This window comes from Daldinia vernicosa, assembly GCF_022497035.1.
Source record: "Daldinia vernicosa strain CBS 139.73 unplaced genomic scaffold F5Y00scaffold_43, whole genome shotgun sequence".
In the NCBI taxonomy this organism is placed as follows: Eukaryota; Fungi; Ascomycota; class Sordariomycetes; order Xylariales; family Hypoxylaceae; genus Daldinia; species Daldinia vernicosa.
Genome location: NW_025953959.1, coordinates 137,140 through 152,459, shown reverse-complemented (window position 1 = coordinate 152,459; position 15,320 = coordinate 137,140). Strand labels below are relative to the sequence as shown.

The 15,320-nt window shown below is 47.6% G+C and overlaps 6 protein-coding genes and 1 non-coding gene across 7 annotated transcripts; 5 read left to right on the top strand and 2 right to left on the bottom strand.

The window, feature by feature from the left end:
• The first annotated feature begins 3,756 nt into the window (after positions 1 to 3,756).
• On the top strand, positions 3,757 to 4,808 carry F5Y00DRAFT_243778 (uncharacterized protein). Its single transcript, XM_048008732.1, has one exon. It carries the CDS (start codon positions 4,166 to 4,168, stop codon positions 4,709 to 4,711), a length of 546 nt encoding a protein of 181 aa, XP_047862436.1. The 5' UTR covers positions 3,757 to 4,165; the 3' UTR covers positions 4,712 to 4,808.
• A 53-nt stretch (positions 4,809 to 4,861) lies between these two features.
• On the top strand, positions 4,862 to 7,499 carry F5Y00DRAFT_243777 (aspartate aminotransferase). Its single transcript, XM_048008731.1, has 5 exons — positions 4,862 to 4,878; positions 4,941 to 5,494; positions 5,758 to 5,808; positions 5,913 to 6,562; positions 6,630 to 7,499. The coding sequence occupies exons 2-5, from the start codon at positions 5,368 to 5,370 to the stop codon at positions 7,077 to 7,079; spliced, it is 1,278 nt and encodes a 425-aa protein (XP_047862435.1). The 5' UTR covers positions 4,862 to 4,878; positions 4,941 to 5,367; the 3' UTR covers positions 7,080 to 7,499.
• A 74-nt stretch (positions 7,500 to 7,573) lies between these two features.
• F5Y00DRAFT_264507 (uncharacterized protein) lies at positions 7,574 to 8,814 on the bottom strand (the record flags this gene model as incomplete). Its single annotated transcript, XM_048011672.1, has 2 exons — positions 7,574 to 8,563; positions 8,668 to 8,814. The coding sequence occupies 2 exons, from the start codon at positions 8,812 to 8,814 to the stop codon at positions 7,574 to 7,576; spliced, it is 1,137 nt and encodes a 378-aa protein (XP_047862434.1).
• A 367-nt stretch (positions 8,815 to 9,181) lies between these two features.
• On the top strand, positions 9,182 to 10,733 carry F5Y00DRAFT_142762 (uncharacterized protein). Its single transcript, XM_048004384.1, has one exon. It carries the CDS (start codon positions 9,343 to 9,345, stop codon positions 10,201 to 10,203), a length of 861 nt encoding a protein of 286 aa, XP_047862433.1. The 5' UTR covers positions 9,182 to 9,342; the 3' UTR covers positions 10,204 to 10,733.
• On the bottom strand, positions 10,344 to 13,055 carry F5Y00DRAFT_142758 (tryptophan synthetase). Its single transcript, XM_048004383.1, has 4 exons — positions 12,784 to 13,055; positions 12,612 to 12,699; positions 11,350 to 12,548; positions 10,344 to 11,288 (listed from the first exon to the last, which is right to left on the bottom strand). Exons 1-4 carry the CDS (start codon positions 12,829 to 12,831, stop codon positions 10,485 to 10,487), a joined length of 2,139 nt encoding a protein of 712 aa, XP_047862432.1. The 5' UTR covers positions 12,832 to 13,055; the 3' UTR covers positions 10,344 to 10,484.
• An 836-nt stretch (positions 13,056 to 13,891) lies between these two features.
• Positions 13,892 to 13,984, top strand: F5Y00DRAFT_t123. The gene has a single exon. It is a non-coding gene; the product is annotated as a tRNA-Arg (tRNA).
• Positions 13,985 to 14,365: 381 nt separating this feature from the next.
• Positions 14,366 to 15,217, top strand: F5Y00DRAFT_243771 (DUF1674-domain-containing protein). The gene has a single exon (XM_048008730.1). The coding sequence runs from the start codon at positions 14,528 to 14,530 to the stop codon at positions 15,041 to 15,043; it is 516 nt and encodes a 171-aa protein (XP_047862431.1). The 5' UTR covers positions 14,366 to 14,527; the 3' UTR covers positions 15,044 to 15,217.
• Positions 15,218 to 15,320: the final 103 nt, after the last annotated feature.

Genomic DNA, 15,320 nt, shown 5'->3' with positions numbered 1-15,320 from the left:
GGGCTAGATCTTGGCCGCCACAAATCCTTCGAAGGCATAATAGAAATAAAATTTCATTTTCCGGCCCGATGAATCAGAGCCTACCTACCTCTGGGGTAGGCTACGTGTACGGATCGCCAAGGGTCACCATATGTATCCTTACAGGGTGGACAAAAGTGATAGTGTTGTAAGTCTTAATGACTGACGTGGCTGCATGTGACTTTTTGGAGTCATTGCAATGGGATCTTCCTCGTTATGGCGCTGGGAGAGTCTGTGACGAAGAGTCGTGTCACTATCCTAGTTTGAATGTTCGGATCATCCTCCTCGAGGACTCATACTGGACCAATTCCAACTCAATAACGCATAGAAGGTTTTGGATTTACATAATCATCGTTGAGTAAGTGAAAAATGACTCGTAGTATAATTTACTTGGGCTACATGGTACATCCTCTCCGACTTGTGCGCAAGTTGCCGCAGTATGGAGGCATTTCCGCAGTAATATTGAGTAATATGTCGGGCTGTATCAACATACGTGTTTGTGAATGCGCCCAGGTCTAGACAAGAAAAACTTGCCTTTCTCTCCGAGTAATTTAAACATTACACCATGTGGCAATCTACTAGGTTATTGGTTTGTATGTTTTAAACGACATTAAGATTATTGATGCCTTAGGTAGGATAGCCGGTACCCCCCTGAGGCAAGCAACTAAGAAACATCAATAGGGGGAAAATAGGCAACTCCGTAGATGCTTCGATTGTACCTTATTATGAGTTCTAGGACTTACTTGATTACCTAGATAGGAAGACTTGATAAGAAATAGTACCGTTGGTGACCAGGAAAAAGGTGGGTGCCACCTCTTCTAACGGGTAGACTGTCAATGCTTTACATGTCGGCTTTAGATATAGATGAATAAATATTGTAGTGTATCGAACATGCTTAAGTAGCTGACTTTCTAACTAACCTTTTTGAATTTACTAGTTTTCCCGTGTGTATGAACTCCCATGGCGGTAAGGTGCTGACTTTGTAAACAAGAAACTGGAGACACGTCTCGCGTTTTTATTTGATTTTCAAGAACAAGTTCAGGCCACGGACGTCTTATTTCTTAGTGGGTAGCATTAGGTGGTAATCGTTAAAGGTGTGGAGAGAAAACATAACCCTATACGAATATACTAAGGATATGGTGAATAGTGAATGCCTGGTTTTACCAGCCACTGGCTTAACGCGCTGGCAGTAAGGATGTCAGTTGCAGTCAATGTAAAAATATTAAAATTAACCCTGATCGTCAGTTACACAACATGATCCCGTCCCTCTTTTCGAGCAGTTTATGGCTATGAGGTAGCCAAGGACAATGCTACTGAAGTACAAGCTTTGGCAGGACAATTCGAATTATGTGTCCTTATCTCTTTCCGGGACTCAACCCACTAACCAACTAACCCATTATTTCCAAACTATCGAAATCTTCGGGATATTTATGTACGTGAGTCATGCGTGTGATGGCTTGACGAGGCTGTGAGGAGTTTCTACACTTTCGGGTCACAAAGATTGCTACAACGGAACAAGCGCCGGAACGTTTTTACAGAGTTAATATCGGTAATACCGATCCGAACGAATCTTATCCCGTATTAGATCATGAGGCCAATAAACTAAGAATGACAATGATATCTTATATTTTTACTCAATGGTAGTAAATAGAGTCCTTAATAGTATCTTCCAAGCTAACTGACCTAGAGAGGTAATGAAAGAAAACCGCGATTATTCATTGCTTATATAATATCCCATAAACAAAATGTCCTTAGTAGGTGTACTAGAAACGGATAGCAATACCGTAGCAACGTGGCTGGGGGGCCAATTAAGCGATACCAACTTTGGTGAAGTGAAAATACTGTCAAAATGCCCAACGTTGGGCAAATTAGGGGATGTAAGTTGGTCACCCGTAACCATGTAACATGTTGAGCTCTCATAGTAGGTAGACCAGGTATCTTTGAGTAGCCATCCGAGGTAATAGGATGGATCATATCAATAATTAATTGTACAGCCGTTTTACCTATTATATTCAATCCAGCTAACTCATTTTGTCCCCGTCCCAACCTCTGTATTTCCCGAAATTATTTTTGCCCTTTAAAGTCCTAATGGGTAAGGCTACGTCCCTCCGATTCTAAATGAAATTTCTAGGTCTTGGCTTTACATCTTTGTTCGTATTGATTACGTCGCGAGCTTTCTTAATACTCAGGTAGTTATCATAGCACCCAATGCAATATTGATAGATACTATCATTTACCTTCTCCTGCTCGGACACTCACCGAAAAATTAAGTAGGATTTGCAATCATAAGCTAGCTGCTCTATGCTACTATAAATAATCTCATCTCTATCCACATTGCAGTACAACGCTTGAATCTCTCGAAATAAGCGTGATATCATATTTTAGAAGGCTGGTAATTTAAGCTTACAAAGAGGCAAATTGCTCGAGGTGAGAAGCACACATTTCAAAACTATCTTACGAGGAAAGGAGGATATTTACTACTACTACTGCTGCTGCTGCTACATACAACCAAAGTTTGTGTAGAGCTGATAAAGGTGACTTGGAGGAGGGCCGCAGTGAAATAAATTACCTATGCCAGGAATTTGGGGTCGCGTTTCGCATCTTTATAAATAAAGAGTTAGAATAAATCCAGGCCAACCAAATCTGAAACCCACGAGGCTGTCGAAAATTTATGATTTGAAAATCAGCCGTCGTGGGAACTTCATTTATATGGTAGCAGCTATTGGCCAAGACCCCTGAGCGTTGTTTGGTTGGGAGTGGCTGGTAGGATCTGGGTTGGGTTACAGTCGAAGGTGTACCTACGCCTCACCACCGCCTACTACGTATCTATATGCTACCTTTCTACTTCCTTCGAGGAGCTACCGTGCTCGCAACGTAGACCCTGATTGGTTTCCATGCAAGATAGTAGTACTCACCGGAAAAGTCGTAAGAGGTAAGTTGTACTCTATGATCCTCCAGAAATTCCCCAGCCACATGACGGAGCGTATAATATATGCGGAATGCGCCCCCTATTTCGGATAAGCTGAATGCTACCTATGTATTGAAGAAACTTACTATTTGTTCTTTGTGTCAAATAACTATCTGCTTTATACCTATATCTACCTAGGTATATATCTATATACCTTAGGTACCTAGATATATAGCTAAACGACGAATTAAAAGAGTCACGTCATCGCAATTTTTCGATATATCTCCTTATCAAGCAGTAAATTTGAGCTTAGGAGAGATGAATCGGATTATGGTGGGTTACGATGAGCTTATTGACCGTATGTCACATTGCGGCTCAGTCGCGATGTCGACCTTTGTTAGACTAGCCCCCTATATCTAAGCCCATTTATAAGGTATTTACCAACTTACCAACTTGTATTAATTCCCGCCGTAGCCGTATGACGGCTACACCTGTTAAGACATAGATTCGTGCCATTCTACGCACATGGCAGCTGATCTCAAGTCGATCGATTCTTCATCCTTCCCGCGAATCCTCCCTTACTACATCCTATATCACTCTATGATAAACATGCGCTGTTTCTAGATTGTGTCGGTCTCTAGGGCACCATAAATCTAGGGTGTTTCTCTCTCAATCCCCCGCCGAGACCGTTATTAGTTTGACGTGTAGAACACCTAGCTATCTCCGCCATTCCCATTATTATGAAGCGTTTCCAAACAAGTGGTGTTGTTCTCGCAGATTCTAACCCATTTATCTTTGGTGTATCCTAGTATGGACACAGTCAACTTTGAGAACAAACGTCTATCGAGTTTTGGAAATAATCAAATACTAGACTTGAGGTCTGCAGAACGTAAAAGTCTAATCCTGCAACTGTCTGATTCAACTACAACGATCGCATTACCTGGCTATTATCCTGGATGGAATCAGATTCATGCTACCCGTGATTGGTCTATGCTTCACTTGCGTTAAGGGCCAGATTATCCCAGAGCAGATCGGCACATGTCCTACGTCTACGGGCAGGTCCTTCGTCCGATAAAGACCCCAGGAGCGAGTTTATCGTCTTGTCATAACATTAACCCCTACCTTTAGCCCCTCGATATCGCAAACTGGAGGGTTGTGACGTTAAGGGCCGGCTTAAAAGAAATCTTATGTTGACATCTCCACCCTGGTAGCGCCCAAAAACCTTTGGTTATATCTGATATGTCGTCGAACGAAACTGGTCTTAGCACCGGGCAGATCATAGCTATCGTCGCATCAGCGGTGACAGTGGCGACGTTCCTAATCGCGACCCTAGTAGCAGTGCGTTGCTACCGGCGACAGCAGCGGCGCGATATCAAGGAGATACCGAAACGAGAGCTAGGAACATCATCAGATAGTACAGTATCTCAGATAGAGCAAGGCAGCACCGACGAGCCCAGAGACTCGGTTTCTGATACCACCCGAAGCTCTATCTGGGGGGATACAAGGGGTTCTATCGTCGCCCCTGCATCCATTTTCAACGGCGATGATGACGTCTGGGATAGTCGACAGTGGCCGCTGCCACCAGGCCACTCAGAACGATATACCTTTTTTAGCGAGAGAAGTTCAGTAACGATAGACGAAATAGTAGAGATTGAGCAATTAGGCGATGGAGATCACAACGGAAACACGGCGGGAAGAAGATCTAACATGGAGAGCAGATATGATAGCATCCGGGAAATCTCCGAAGTGGGCATGGCGCATGGAGGAATGGCGTTGTTTGTATGAGACATGAGTAATGATATAATGCCGTTCATGGTTAAAGAATTACGCCTTTTATGAAGTACCTATGTAGATGGATCTTCGTGGATCAGCACTTCATCGGCCTATTCGGATCTGATAAAAGAGAACGCCCTGACGCCGGGGGACGGGATTGGATGATCAACCGGGAATAGGTAAGCCGATTCGGAGTAGTGGGCCTCAACTGGGGATAAGCATTGGTGCGCTAATAATTAAGCTGCGCTGAAAAACCTGGGGAAGGAACTGTGATCTGGACGAAGGGAATTAACTTTAGGTGGACTTTAGGTGACGTGCCAATCAATTACCAAGGCCTCTAACCTAGCCCTTTGCAAGCTTTGTCGGGTCGCGACTTACTTAACTTGATCTGACCTGAAAACAGCAAGCAGCCCCGGTCCCTGAGCTAAATTCTCCCATCTGCCCTATCAGCTAATTAATTCTCTATCAGGATCCGACATCGTTCGACAACTTTCCCAAACCATCTTTAAAATTTACTCACACAAGTCACTGGGTCTTCCCTAACTTCGGACTTTAACCATCGGACGTTTGTGAAATATTAAACTTCTTCTTGTTGTTTTCTCCTTTTACATTTCTTTCTTTTTTATCATTCTTTTCAATATCCGATAAAACAAAATATCTCTTTCACCATGCTTCCCGCACTCCGCATCGCCTCTCGCCAAGCTGCAACCTGTCGGGGACCGGCCTCAGCTATTGCCTTCCAGGCTACGAGAGCTGGGTCTACCTGGGCCAATGTGCCTCAAGGCCCTCCGGTATGTTATTTTTCGTTATTCCGTACTTTTGAGTTAATTGAAAGTGTAATAAACGAGTGAGAAATGCTAATATGGGAATAATTATGTAGGATGTGAGTTTTACCTTTACCGTCTTTGCTACGGATTTATCTCGGATTCGTAAAGGCTTCGTCTTTAGTTAATAGCTAACATAAAGGTTTCCTACTACTCATTAGGCTATCCTTGGTATATACTTCTCTCTTAATACTAATAATTAAAGCTTGAAATCATCCCGCTTACCCCGCGTAGGTATCACCGAAGCCTTTAAGGCCGATTCCTTTGAGAAGAAGATCAACCTAGGTACGTTAGACATATTTTTCTTTCTTTCTTTCCTATTACGCTCCCCATATCTCAATGGTCAAGGCGGACGTCGGCATTCCCCGAAGACTAACAATCCTCTCCAGGTGTTGGTGCCTACCGAGATGACCAAGGCAAGCCTTATGTGCTTCCTTCCGTCCGTGCCGCCGAGGACAAGATCGTCGCGAAGCGCTTGAATAAGGAATATCTCGGCATCACTGGCCTCCCCGAGTTTACCACGGCAGCCGCCGAGCTGGCCTATGGCAAGGGCTCATCTGCCCTTGAACGCCTGGTCATCACCCAGTCTATCTCAGGCACTGGAGCTCTGCGCATCGCCGCTGCCTTCCTGGCCCGCTTCTATCCGGGCGACAAGACCATCTACATCCCAACTCCTTCGTGGGCCAACCATAAAGCAGTCTTCCACGACTCTGGTCTCAAGGTTGAGCAATACCGCTACTATGACAAGAACACCATCGGCTTAGACTTCGAAGGAATGCTAGCGGACATCAAGGCCGCTCCTAAAGGAAGTATATTCTTATTCCACGCTTGCGCCCACAACCCGACTGGCGTCGACCCTACCACCGAGCAGTGGAAGGAGATTAGCAATGCCGTTAAGGCTCAAGGTCACTATGCCTTTTTCGACATGGCCTACCAGGGTTTCGCCAGCGGTGACACAAACAAGGATGCCTTCGCCGTACGACACTTTGTCGAGCAAGGCCATAACATCTGCCTAGCGCAAAGTTTTGCTAAGAATATGGTACGTCACCTATTACCCTTCCCACTCATTTGAAGCATTGTGACCGGGCTAACGAGGATGGAACTAGGGTCTCTATGGAGAACGCGTAGGTGCCTTCTCCATCGTTGCCTCGTCGCCCGAGGAGAAGAAGCGCCTCGAGTCTCAGATCAAGATCCTCATCCGACCCCTATACTCGAACCCTCCGCTCCACGGCGCACGTATCGCATCTGAGATCCTCAACGACCCGGCCCTTAACAAGCAGTGGCTAGGTGAGGTTAAGGGCATGGCTGACCGTATCATTTCCATGCGTGCTCTCCTCAAGGAAAACCTTGAGAAGCTCGGCAGCGCTCATGACTGGAGCCATATCACTTCACAGATCGGCATGTTTGCCTACACCGGTCTCGATGCGGCCTCCATGGAGAAACTGGCCAAGGAGCATAGCGTCTATGCTACAAAGGATGGTCGTATTAGCGTCGCTGGCATCACATCCGACAACGTCGGACGCCTAGCCGAGGCTATCTACAAGGTCAAGGGTTAAGTTGACCTCCTTGTTTACTTGAGTGAAGGAAGGGAAGGTGGAAATCTTGCACAAGGGGAATGTTCTGTACGATGTGAATATTTCGAGGGGAAAAGGTAAAAAGGCACCATGCCCGATATGATGGTACGAGATAGACGAATGACCTAGATGAATGGATCGGTTGGCAAAAGCACCTGTCCATTGCGATGTTCCTCTGGTTGGCAATGGGGCGATATTCTTGATACATCTCTGCTATTTTTCCCTTTCCTGTCTTTTGCATCTACTTGGGCTGTCTCACCGAAAGTTGGACGGTAGACAGCCGATGCTTGTGATACCACCACCACTAGATACCTACGCAAATGAGATTCATTGCCAAATGCTGTTATCCACGGAATAATAGTGTGAAAAATAATCATCATATCTGCGATTAACAGACTGGCCTGCTAGGTAAGGAGAGAAAAAAAAAAAAAAAAATAGAGTCGCGCATTGAGGTTGGGGACTGGGTAAATAATGGATTATTTCAATCGATCCAAGTCGCCCTTGACTTCATTAAGTCGTGACTCCATCTCACGCCACACCCTAGCCATCTCGCGCATCGTCCGCTCTTTGTTGCTCTGTTCTCCTCCACGCTTCCCCTTCTCGGCAAGCATCACCCCGTAGTCTTGTAATTCTGCCTGGCGCACACGTAGGGTATCAGCAAGGCGCATCCGCGCATCACCCAAGTGCCGCTTATAATTGGTCAGAGCGCGCCTTGCTTCGGGAGGGTACACGGCGCGTCGGGTGTCCCAGAGCAAGGCCTCGGCGGCAAGGGCCCAGACGCGCACGGAAAGATTAGCCTCCTCGGCCCGTAGCTCGGCGGACCGCGCGGCGGGACCGTGTTTCGACTCGAGCACGCGGATGAGCTGGGCTAGAATCGCTGCGTATCGCGCTAGATGCGTCGTCAAGTCGTACGCGGCGCGCTGGCGGGCAAGCGATAGCGCTAGCGCGGAGCTGGATATGGTGGATAGTAAGGCGGTGGTTGTTGAGGCGATGGCTGGGACGGAGCGGTGGATATAGGAGGGGTTGGTGTGGGGGTTGAGAACGCGGGCTAGGGAGTTGGCTTGTCGGAATAGGGTGCTGGATATAGTGGCGGTTAGGAGGGGGAAGAGAGAGGGGAGGTCGGAGAATGGGGGGCGGGATAGGAGGAGAGTGAGGGCGGAGGATGATAGGGAAGTTGGGTTGGAGAGGAAGGGTGGGAGTAGAAGGAGGAGATCGAGGATTTCGGGGGGAGGGGCTTGGGTTGTTGTGGTGGAAGTTTGTGTTTGAGGTCTTGGTCTTGATCGTCGGGTAGGTTGGGATAGGTATTGTTGTGGTTGCGATTGCGGTTGTTGTAGCTTAGTTGAAGCGGTGCTACTTGTGCTCGTGCTCGTGCTCGTACTCGTGCTTGGTTCGGGACAAGCTGCTGCTGCTATCGCACGACGGAGGAGATATTGTTTTGTAGCCTTGAGACGGTGGGCTTTAAGTTCCTAGATTGGACGAGAACTAGGTTAGTCAATTGACTTGCTTATTACATCCCATATTCGTCTATGTTGGCTACGTAATAGTGTATGTGTATGTGACCTCAACGTACATTGTGTACGGCATCGCGCTTCTTAGCTGCCGGGTCGTTGCTCCGTGTCGAGCAGTCAGGGTTAAGAAGAGAGCCGGTAAGGGTTTTGTAGAGACGATCGAAATCAGGGTTTTGCTTGAGGACAGCTTCGTCTATGGGGGGGAGCATTGTGGTTTTTGTTTTTGTTTTTATTTTTTATTTTTTCTTTTCGTTGTTAGATGCGCAATGTCTAATCGAAGGTGTAGATTGTTGAATTCAAGTTCTGAATTGGAACTGAATGATTAGGTACCATGTACCTCATGTACGGGGTTATGTACTTGTGCGGTGAACCCCGCGATCGATAAGAATAAGGAAATCGCGAACATGGAGCGCTGCCACATGACATTCACGGCATTTTAGCTTTTACACTGGGTAGTTACTTGCTGCATGGATACCTGCATATACTTCCAAAAGTACTATAGCCCTTATGTATACATCGGTATATACCGCATATTGAATCAAAGGGAAGTTATCTGCAAATCTTCAATTCCAAAAAGTCAAAAGTTCGTGATATAATCCAACATCCAACATCCACCAATTGCGGTGTCAATTCCACCGCTAAAAGAAGACACCGGCCGCTCCTAAATATCCATGTCGCCATAATAGCATACTTCTCAATATAAGCGCCGCTAATTATACAACAAACCGGCCAACACCATGGCGCCAATACGACTCTCAGCACCGTCGCCGTGTCGACTCTCCACGATTACATCCCACATATCATCCAGCACCTCCTCCCAGCGAATACCTAGCACAATAACAGCAACAACAGCAACAGCATCAGCAAACCGCGCCTTCAGCAGCACCCCTCCAAGCCACCGGCAAAAGCCCTCGCACCTAACCGTGCCCGCGGACCAAGTCCCCGCATACCCATACGGCCGATTCCGGACCTACAAGCAAGCGAACGAGGGCATATTCGCCGGCTCCAAGATCCGCTTCGGCAACGTCGTCGCCCCGGACCACGGCAACAAGTCCCGCACCACCTGGCTTCCGAACCGGCACACCAAGCGCCTGTGGTCGCCGAGCCTAGGGGCCTTCGTGCGCACCCGTTTAACGACCCAGGTCCTTAAGACCGTTGACCGCCTCGGCGGCATCGACGAGTATCTCCTCGGCTCCAAGGCGCGGCGCATCAAGGACCTGGGTCCCGCGGGCTGGGCTCTCCGCTGGAAGATCATGCAGACGCCTGCCATACGCGAGCGTTTCGCCCGCGAGCGCGCCGCTCTCGGTCTGCCGCCTAAGGAGGAAGACGGAGGGGAAACGCTTCCCGGCGAATTAGTTGCTGACGGCGTTACATCTGAGGCTGTGTTGAGTGAGGTCGATGGTATGCTGGAGCGCGGCGATGAGTTTGTCATAGGCGAAGTAAAGGACGGCGAGGACTTGCTTATCAAAGAAGACGCGGAGGCAATTGGAGAAGTTAGGGAGGCTAGGGAAGCTGAAGAGACCATCGAGGATGTTAAGGACACCACAGAGGAAAAGAGATCTGTCGGCGACGACGACGACAAGGCACCTAAAGTATGATACGACTTGCTTTACTAGCTTCACGAAATCAAGGGTGTTCAACGGCTCGAGTATCTCACGGCGCAAAGGTGGAGAGACAAGATATAAAAGATATGGCATTGTACCGTGTAGTTATATCAATTTGTATAAAATGCATCAAGATGCGCATCTATATGTCGCCCAATACCATGTATCATATTATCTTCACTTTTTAGGGTCCCTCCACGCCATCCAACGCCGAGTCTGAGAGCTTCGTAAAGGTTTTCCATTCTCGACCAAACCTACAAGATAACCTTCACCACTTAGAAACGCAAATCCCATCCGATCTGGGGGCCCAGCTTAGGTAGCTCTTCCGCGACGCTCTGTACATCCTTGTCACCCCTTCCGCTCAGGCATATGACCACATCCTCGTCTTTCTTCATCGTCTTGGCCAACTCGATAGCTCCGTAAATACCGTGGGCTGACTCGAGTGCGGGTATAATACCTTCCAGCTGGCTCATAAGTCTGAAGCCAATAAACGCTTCGGCGTCGGTAGCGGCGATGAATTTGGCCCTCTCCGAATCCTTCCAGGACGATAGTTCGGGGCCAACGCCCGGGTAGTCCAGACCAGCCGAGACCGAGTGCGTGTTTGATATTTGTCCGAACTCGTTTTGCAACACGTACGTCCTAACGCCGTGTAGGACACCCTTGGTACCTCCGGTCAACGTAGCCGAGTGTCGGGTAGTGTTCACGCCGTCGCCACCGGCTTCGACGCCCAGAAGCTTAACGCTAGGGTCGTTAGAGAAAGGGTAGAACATGCCAACAGCATTGCTACCTCCACCAACACAAGCTACAACAGCGTCGGGTAATTTGCCCCTCTTTTCAAGCATCTGGGCCTTCGTCTCGTTACCGATAACTGACTGGAAGGTCCTAACTATGGTAGGGAAGGGGTGAGGACCAATAGCTGATCCGATGATGTAGTGGGTATCCTCAAGGTGGACGACCCAGTAGCGGAGCGCCTCGTTGACGGCGTCTCGTAGAGTCTTGCTACCAGCTTCGACAGCGACAACCTTGGCACCGAGCAGCCGCATTCGGAATACGTTCAATGCTTGACGGCGGACATCTTCCTAAACCATATTGTAAGTTTTACTGCGAGTAGATGCTAGATTCAGGTAAAAGACAACTTACGGCACCCATAAAGACTGTGCATTCCATACCGAACTTGGCGCAGACTGTGGCAGTTGCAACACCGTGTTGTCCAGCACCAGTCTCGGCGATGATCTTCTTTTTCCCTAGCCGTCTCGCTAGTAGAAGCTGCCCTAAAGCGTTGTTAATCTTGTGAGATCCGGTATGGTTTAGATCTTCTCTCTTTAGCCAGATGTTGGCGCCTCCAGCGTGTTCCGTAAGCCGTTCGGCCAAGTGTAACTGGCCGGGCCTGCCCATCCAAGGGTAGTAAGATCTGTATTCCTCCCAGAACTTAGGGTCGTCCTTGATGGCGTTGAAGCCCTCCTCCAACTCAGATAAGCAGTCCATGAGTGACTCCGGCACGTACTGGCCGCCAAACTCGCCAAACCGCTCAGGGATCTTGCCATGAAGCGCAGCAAGTTGAGCTACTAACGCGGAATCGTCATGTTCTGTAATTACACCGTTGACTGTTACATCCTCGCCGCTGGGCTCTTTAGCAGCACTGATAGCCTCGATTACGCCAACTTCCCGGGTTGTCTCCTGAGAGTCTCGTCCACTTACGTAGGCACAGTACTCCTCGACAACTTTAGCACCGGTGCCCTCCTCAGCCTTCTGCAAAGTCGTGATGATCTGTGAGCCTATGACGACACCATCGGCAATGGACGCGACAGATTGGAAATGTTCCCGTGTCGACACGCCGAATCCAACAGCGGCAGGCTTATCTCCGCTATACTTCTTAACTCGCTCGAGCAAGTTGGGCAAGTTGGCATTGAGGGTACCTAGAGCACCCGTCACACCCATGCGGGATACGACATATATGAAAGAATCGGCGAGGGCACAGAGGATTCGCATACGGGTATCAGACGTCGCGGGCGCAATTAGGGGCACATAGGATAAGCCTCCCCTGCTGCACAGTTTTCGGAAGGATACGGCCTCCTCAGGGGGGAGATCACAGACGATGAAGCCATTGACGCCGGCCTCCTGACAATCTCGTAGTAAAGCGTCCTCGCCGTAGCTGAGCAAGGGATTGTAGTAGCCCATCAGCAAAACTGGGGCAGTCAAGCCTTTAGACCTAGCCTCGCTAATCATGCCGAGAGTAGACTTGATGGTAACACCATTGTCGAGAGCGACAGTGTTCGCGGTCTGAATCGTCGGACCGTCGGCGATTGGGTCTGTGAAGGGTACACCGAGCTCGATCACATCTGTATTTTGTTAGTTGCTGCCGTCTGCATCCATTTCGAATCTATCCATTTGCCACAACATACCAGCGCCACCTCTTTGCATTGCTACCAAAACATCGGGAGTGTCCTCGGGTTTGGGATAACCGGCAGTGACATATGTTACTAAGGCAGCCTATACTCAATCGTTAGTCAAGTGGAAGACGTAGGATCGTATATACATAGCGCAAGGGAGAAAAGGAACAAAATTGAATCATACCCTCTTCTCTGCTTTGCAGCGCTTAAACGTCTGTTTGAGAGCCTCCATATTTACCCAAGCCGAGTCAATTGGTCTAAGAGGAGAAGCGAGAGACAGAGATAGCTTGTAGGAACAGAGTTAGAAGTTAACTCTTTATAAGGGAGAGTCGATGTTGGAGGTCTGAGTCAAAATCAAAACGAAAGATGTTCTTAGGCCGGTATCTCAAAATGGAAATGGAAGATATTGTGTATTTCCGTATTCCGTATACAGATATATTTTTCTAAAGCGATAACCGGAGGGGTGAATCATTCTAGGTACCAGGTATCTTAACTTGACCCCGCCATCCCACTGTACTTCAATTTATCCCTGTTCGTCGGTTTCCGAACGGGTGGGCCGGCCCCCTGCTATGTACACTACATAAAGGTAAAAAAAATGCAAGGGACCAACCAGATCGATTGAGTCATAACGCCACTCGACGAAGTACGTAGTATTTACCTATGTATATTTACATAAGGTGGTTAGTTAATTATCCAAAACACTTCATTACATTTTCGTTACAACTACAATCTACGGTTAATACCTGACTTGATACAACTAAATCTGTCTATGACTACGGCAACTAGTGTATCTATTATACTACCTTACGAAATGTTAACCTCAGACCTACAATAATATAATGGGTTAGATAATAGAAAGGGACAAACAGATAGGTATACCCATCCACGCAGCTAAGTTGAAGGCCTAAGGAAAAGAAATAGGAAAAAGAAGAAAGGCAAAAAAATATAAAACATACAACACCGGGGATTCGCTGGTCGTCACCGACCCAACTACTAATCCGGCGGTATCCGGCTTGTCTAGGGGAGAGCGGACGGGATCCCGAATTTTCCAGATCCTATGGTCGTATGTGCTAGATGGATGGTTTTGTTGTAATATATACCTACTTATCTACCACCTAAGGTCATGGTGCCCGGTCAGCCGGCATATGGACAGATGTGTACCTTGATAACGAGTTAAGTTTTTCGGCTTCCCAAGGGAGGGCCCACCACTTAACTCGATCCAACAGAAACTAAACTGTTTATTTGTTAAATATAAAGCTAGTTTGCGTACAAAAATTTCATCAACACCAATGGGGTTCATGGCCTAATGGTAAGGCGTCAGATTTCGGTTCCATCCTTGGTTCTCCGCCCTCTGAAGATTGCAGGTTCGATCCCTGCTGAGCTCGTTTGTATTCTTTTTGTTCTGATTTATAGTGCTACCACTGTCATTTTTTTTTTTATTTTTTTTATTTCTTATTTTGTATTTTTCTATGGGCTAATCTCGAGTCATGATACTGACCTTGCGGACCCTTTACATACCTCATTAACTAGTAATATCATAAAATTTCTCAGGCATGTCTGTACTGTAAGTGTGTGAGGCCATAAGCCAATCAGATGCAATCTCGCAAGAGAAAACGGAAGTCGAAAACACTTCCAATAGTGTACCGAAGTAAATCCGTGCTTATATCAACCTCTCATACGTGCATAGATGCATATGTACATGCATGCATATATCATATATACATAGAGTATTCCCTCTCATCCAAATAAATCATCATACCTACAAATCGAAACCGTTCCCAATTGCCACACTTCCAAGAACGAAGAAACGCGAAACCCAAAGAATAAGACTCCCAACTTAAAATGACCATCTCGCCTATATAAATCAGAAAATCAGATAAAAGAAAAAAGTAAAACGCATAAAACGCATAAAACAAAATACTCTCACGATGGTGTCCCGCCTCATCAACCTTACCCGACTCGCACGTCCATATACGCACACGCACACGCACCCGCACCCGCACCTACAATCATCCCTCCTCCAAACACCATCTCTCTTCTCCCTACAACACCACCGCCACGCCTCCAACAACTCCAACCCAAACCCAAATCCAAACCCCTTTCAATTCACACCGTCGCCGCCCCGCCTGCCCCCCGACCAACAAGCCGAATTCGAGCGGCTCCAGCGCACAGCCAACACGCAAGAGGGCTTCAACCCGACCTCATCCCCGGATTTCAGCTCTCCCGTATCTTCCAATCCTTCTGCCACAGCAGCAGCAGCAGCAGCAGAAGGGCCGGTCGTCGAAGGTGAATCCTTATCGGTCCCACTGCGTAAAGGTGCGCCGCCCGAATTCGAAGGCGACGTCAACCCCAAGACGGGCGAGGTCGGCGGGCCTAAGAATGAGCCTCTGCGTTGGGGACCCACGGGCGATTATAGCTTCAACGGGCGGGTTACGGATTTCTAGGGAAGCCTACCTAGATGACTGAGTACCTAACCATTCACTATATAACTATAACTACAAATAATTAAGGTCGTGCGTCCTGATTTTGGTATTGGTCACATCAATTGAGGTCCGTGGGAAATACATATATACCCAATCGAGTTACCGAGGTCGTCAAGGTATCAAGGTATCAAGGTATCAAGGTATCAAGGTCCATCTCAAGCTGAACGATTGCTCGAGCAACAACACACTACGGAACCGCCAAATTATTAAACATAAAAGAGGTGGAAATAGTCACATC

Excerpts from the sequence above, each read along its gene's own strand:
- F5Y00DRAFT_243778 (XM_048008732.1), top strand. The coding sequence starts at position 4,166 with ATGTCGTCGAACGAAACTGGTCTTAGCACCGGGCAGATCATAGCTATC.
- F5Y00DRAFT_243777 (XM_048008731.1), top strand. The coding sequence starts at position 5,368 with ATGCTTCCCGCACTCCGCATCGCCTCTCGCCAAGCTGCAACCTGTCGG. Across the intron at positions 5,809-5,912 it reads TGAGAAGAAGATCAACCTAG|GTGTTGGTGCCTACCGAGAT; the intron begins GTACGTTAGACA and ends AATCCTCTCCAG. Across the intron at positions 6,563-6,629 it reads AAAGTTTTGCTAAGAATATG|GGTCTCTATGGAGAACGCGT; the intron begins GTACGTCACCTA and ends GGATGGAACTAG.
- F5Y00DRAFT_142762 (XM_048004384.1), top strand. The coding sequence starts at position 9,343 with ATGGCGCCAATACGACTCTCAGCACCGTCGCCGTGTCGACTCTCCACG.
- F5Y00DRAFT_142758 (XM_048004383.1), bottom strand. The coding sequence starts at position 12,831 with ATGGAGGCTCTCAAACAGACGTTTAAGCGCTGCAAAGCAGAGAAGAGG. Across the intron at positions 12,700-12,783 it reads GCTGCAAAGCAGAGAAGAGG|GCTGCCTTAGTAACATATGT; the intron begins GTATGATTCAAT and ends GATTGAGTATAG. Across the intron at positions 11,289-11,349 it reads GCACAGTCTTTATGGGTGCC|GAAGATGTCCGCCGTCAAGC; the intron begins GTAAGTTGTCTT and ends AATATGGTTTAG.
- F5Y00DRAFT_243771 (XM_048008730.1), top strand. The coding sequence starts at position 14,528 with ATGGTGTCCCGCCTCATCAACCTTACCCGACTCGCACGTCCATATACG.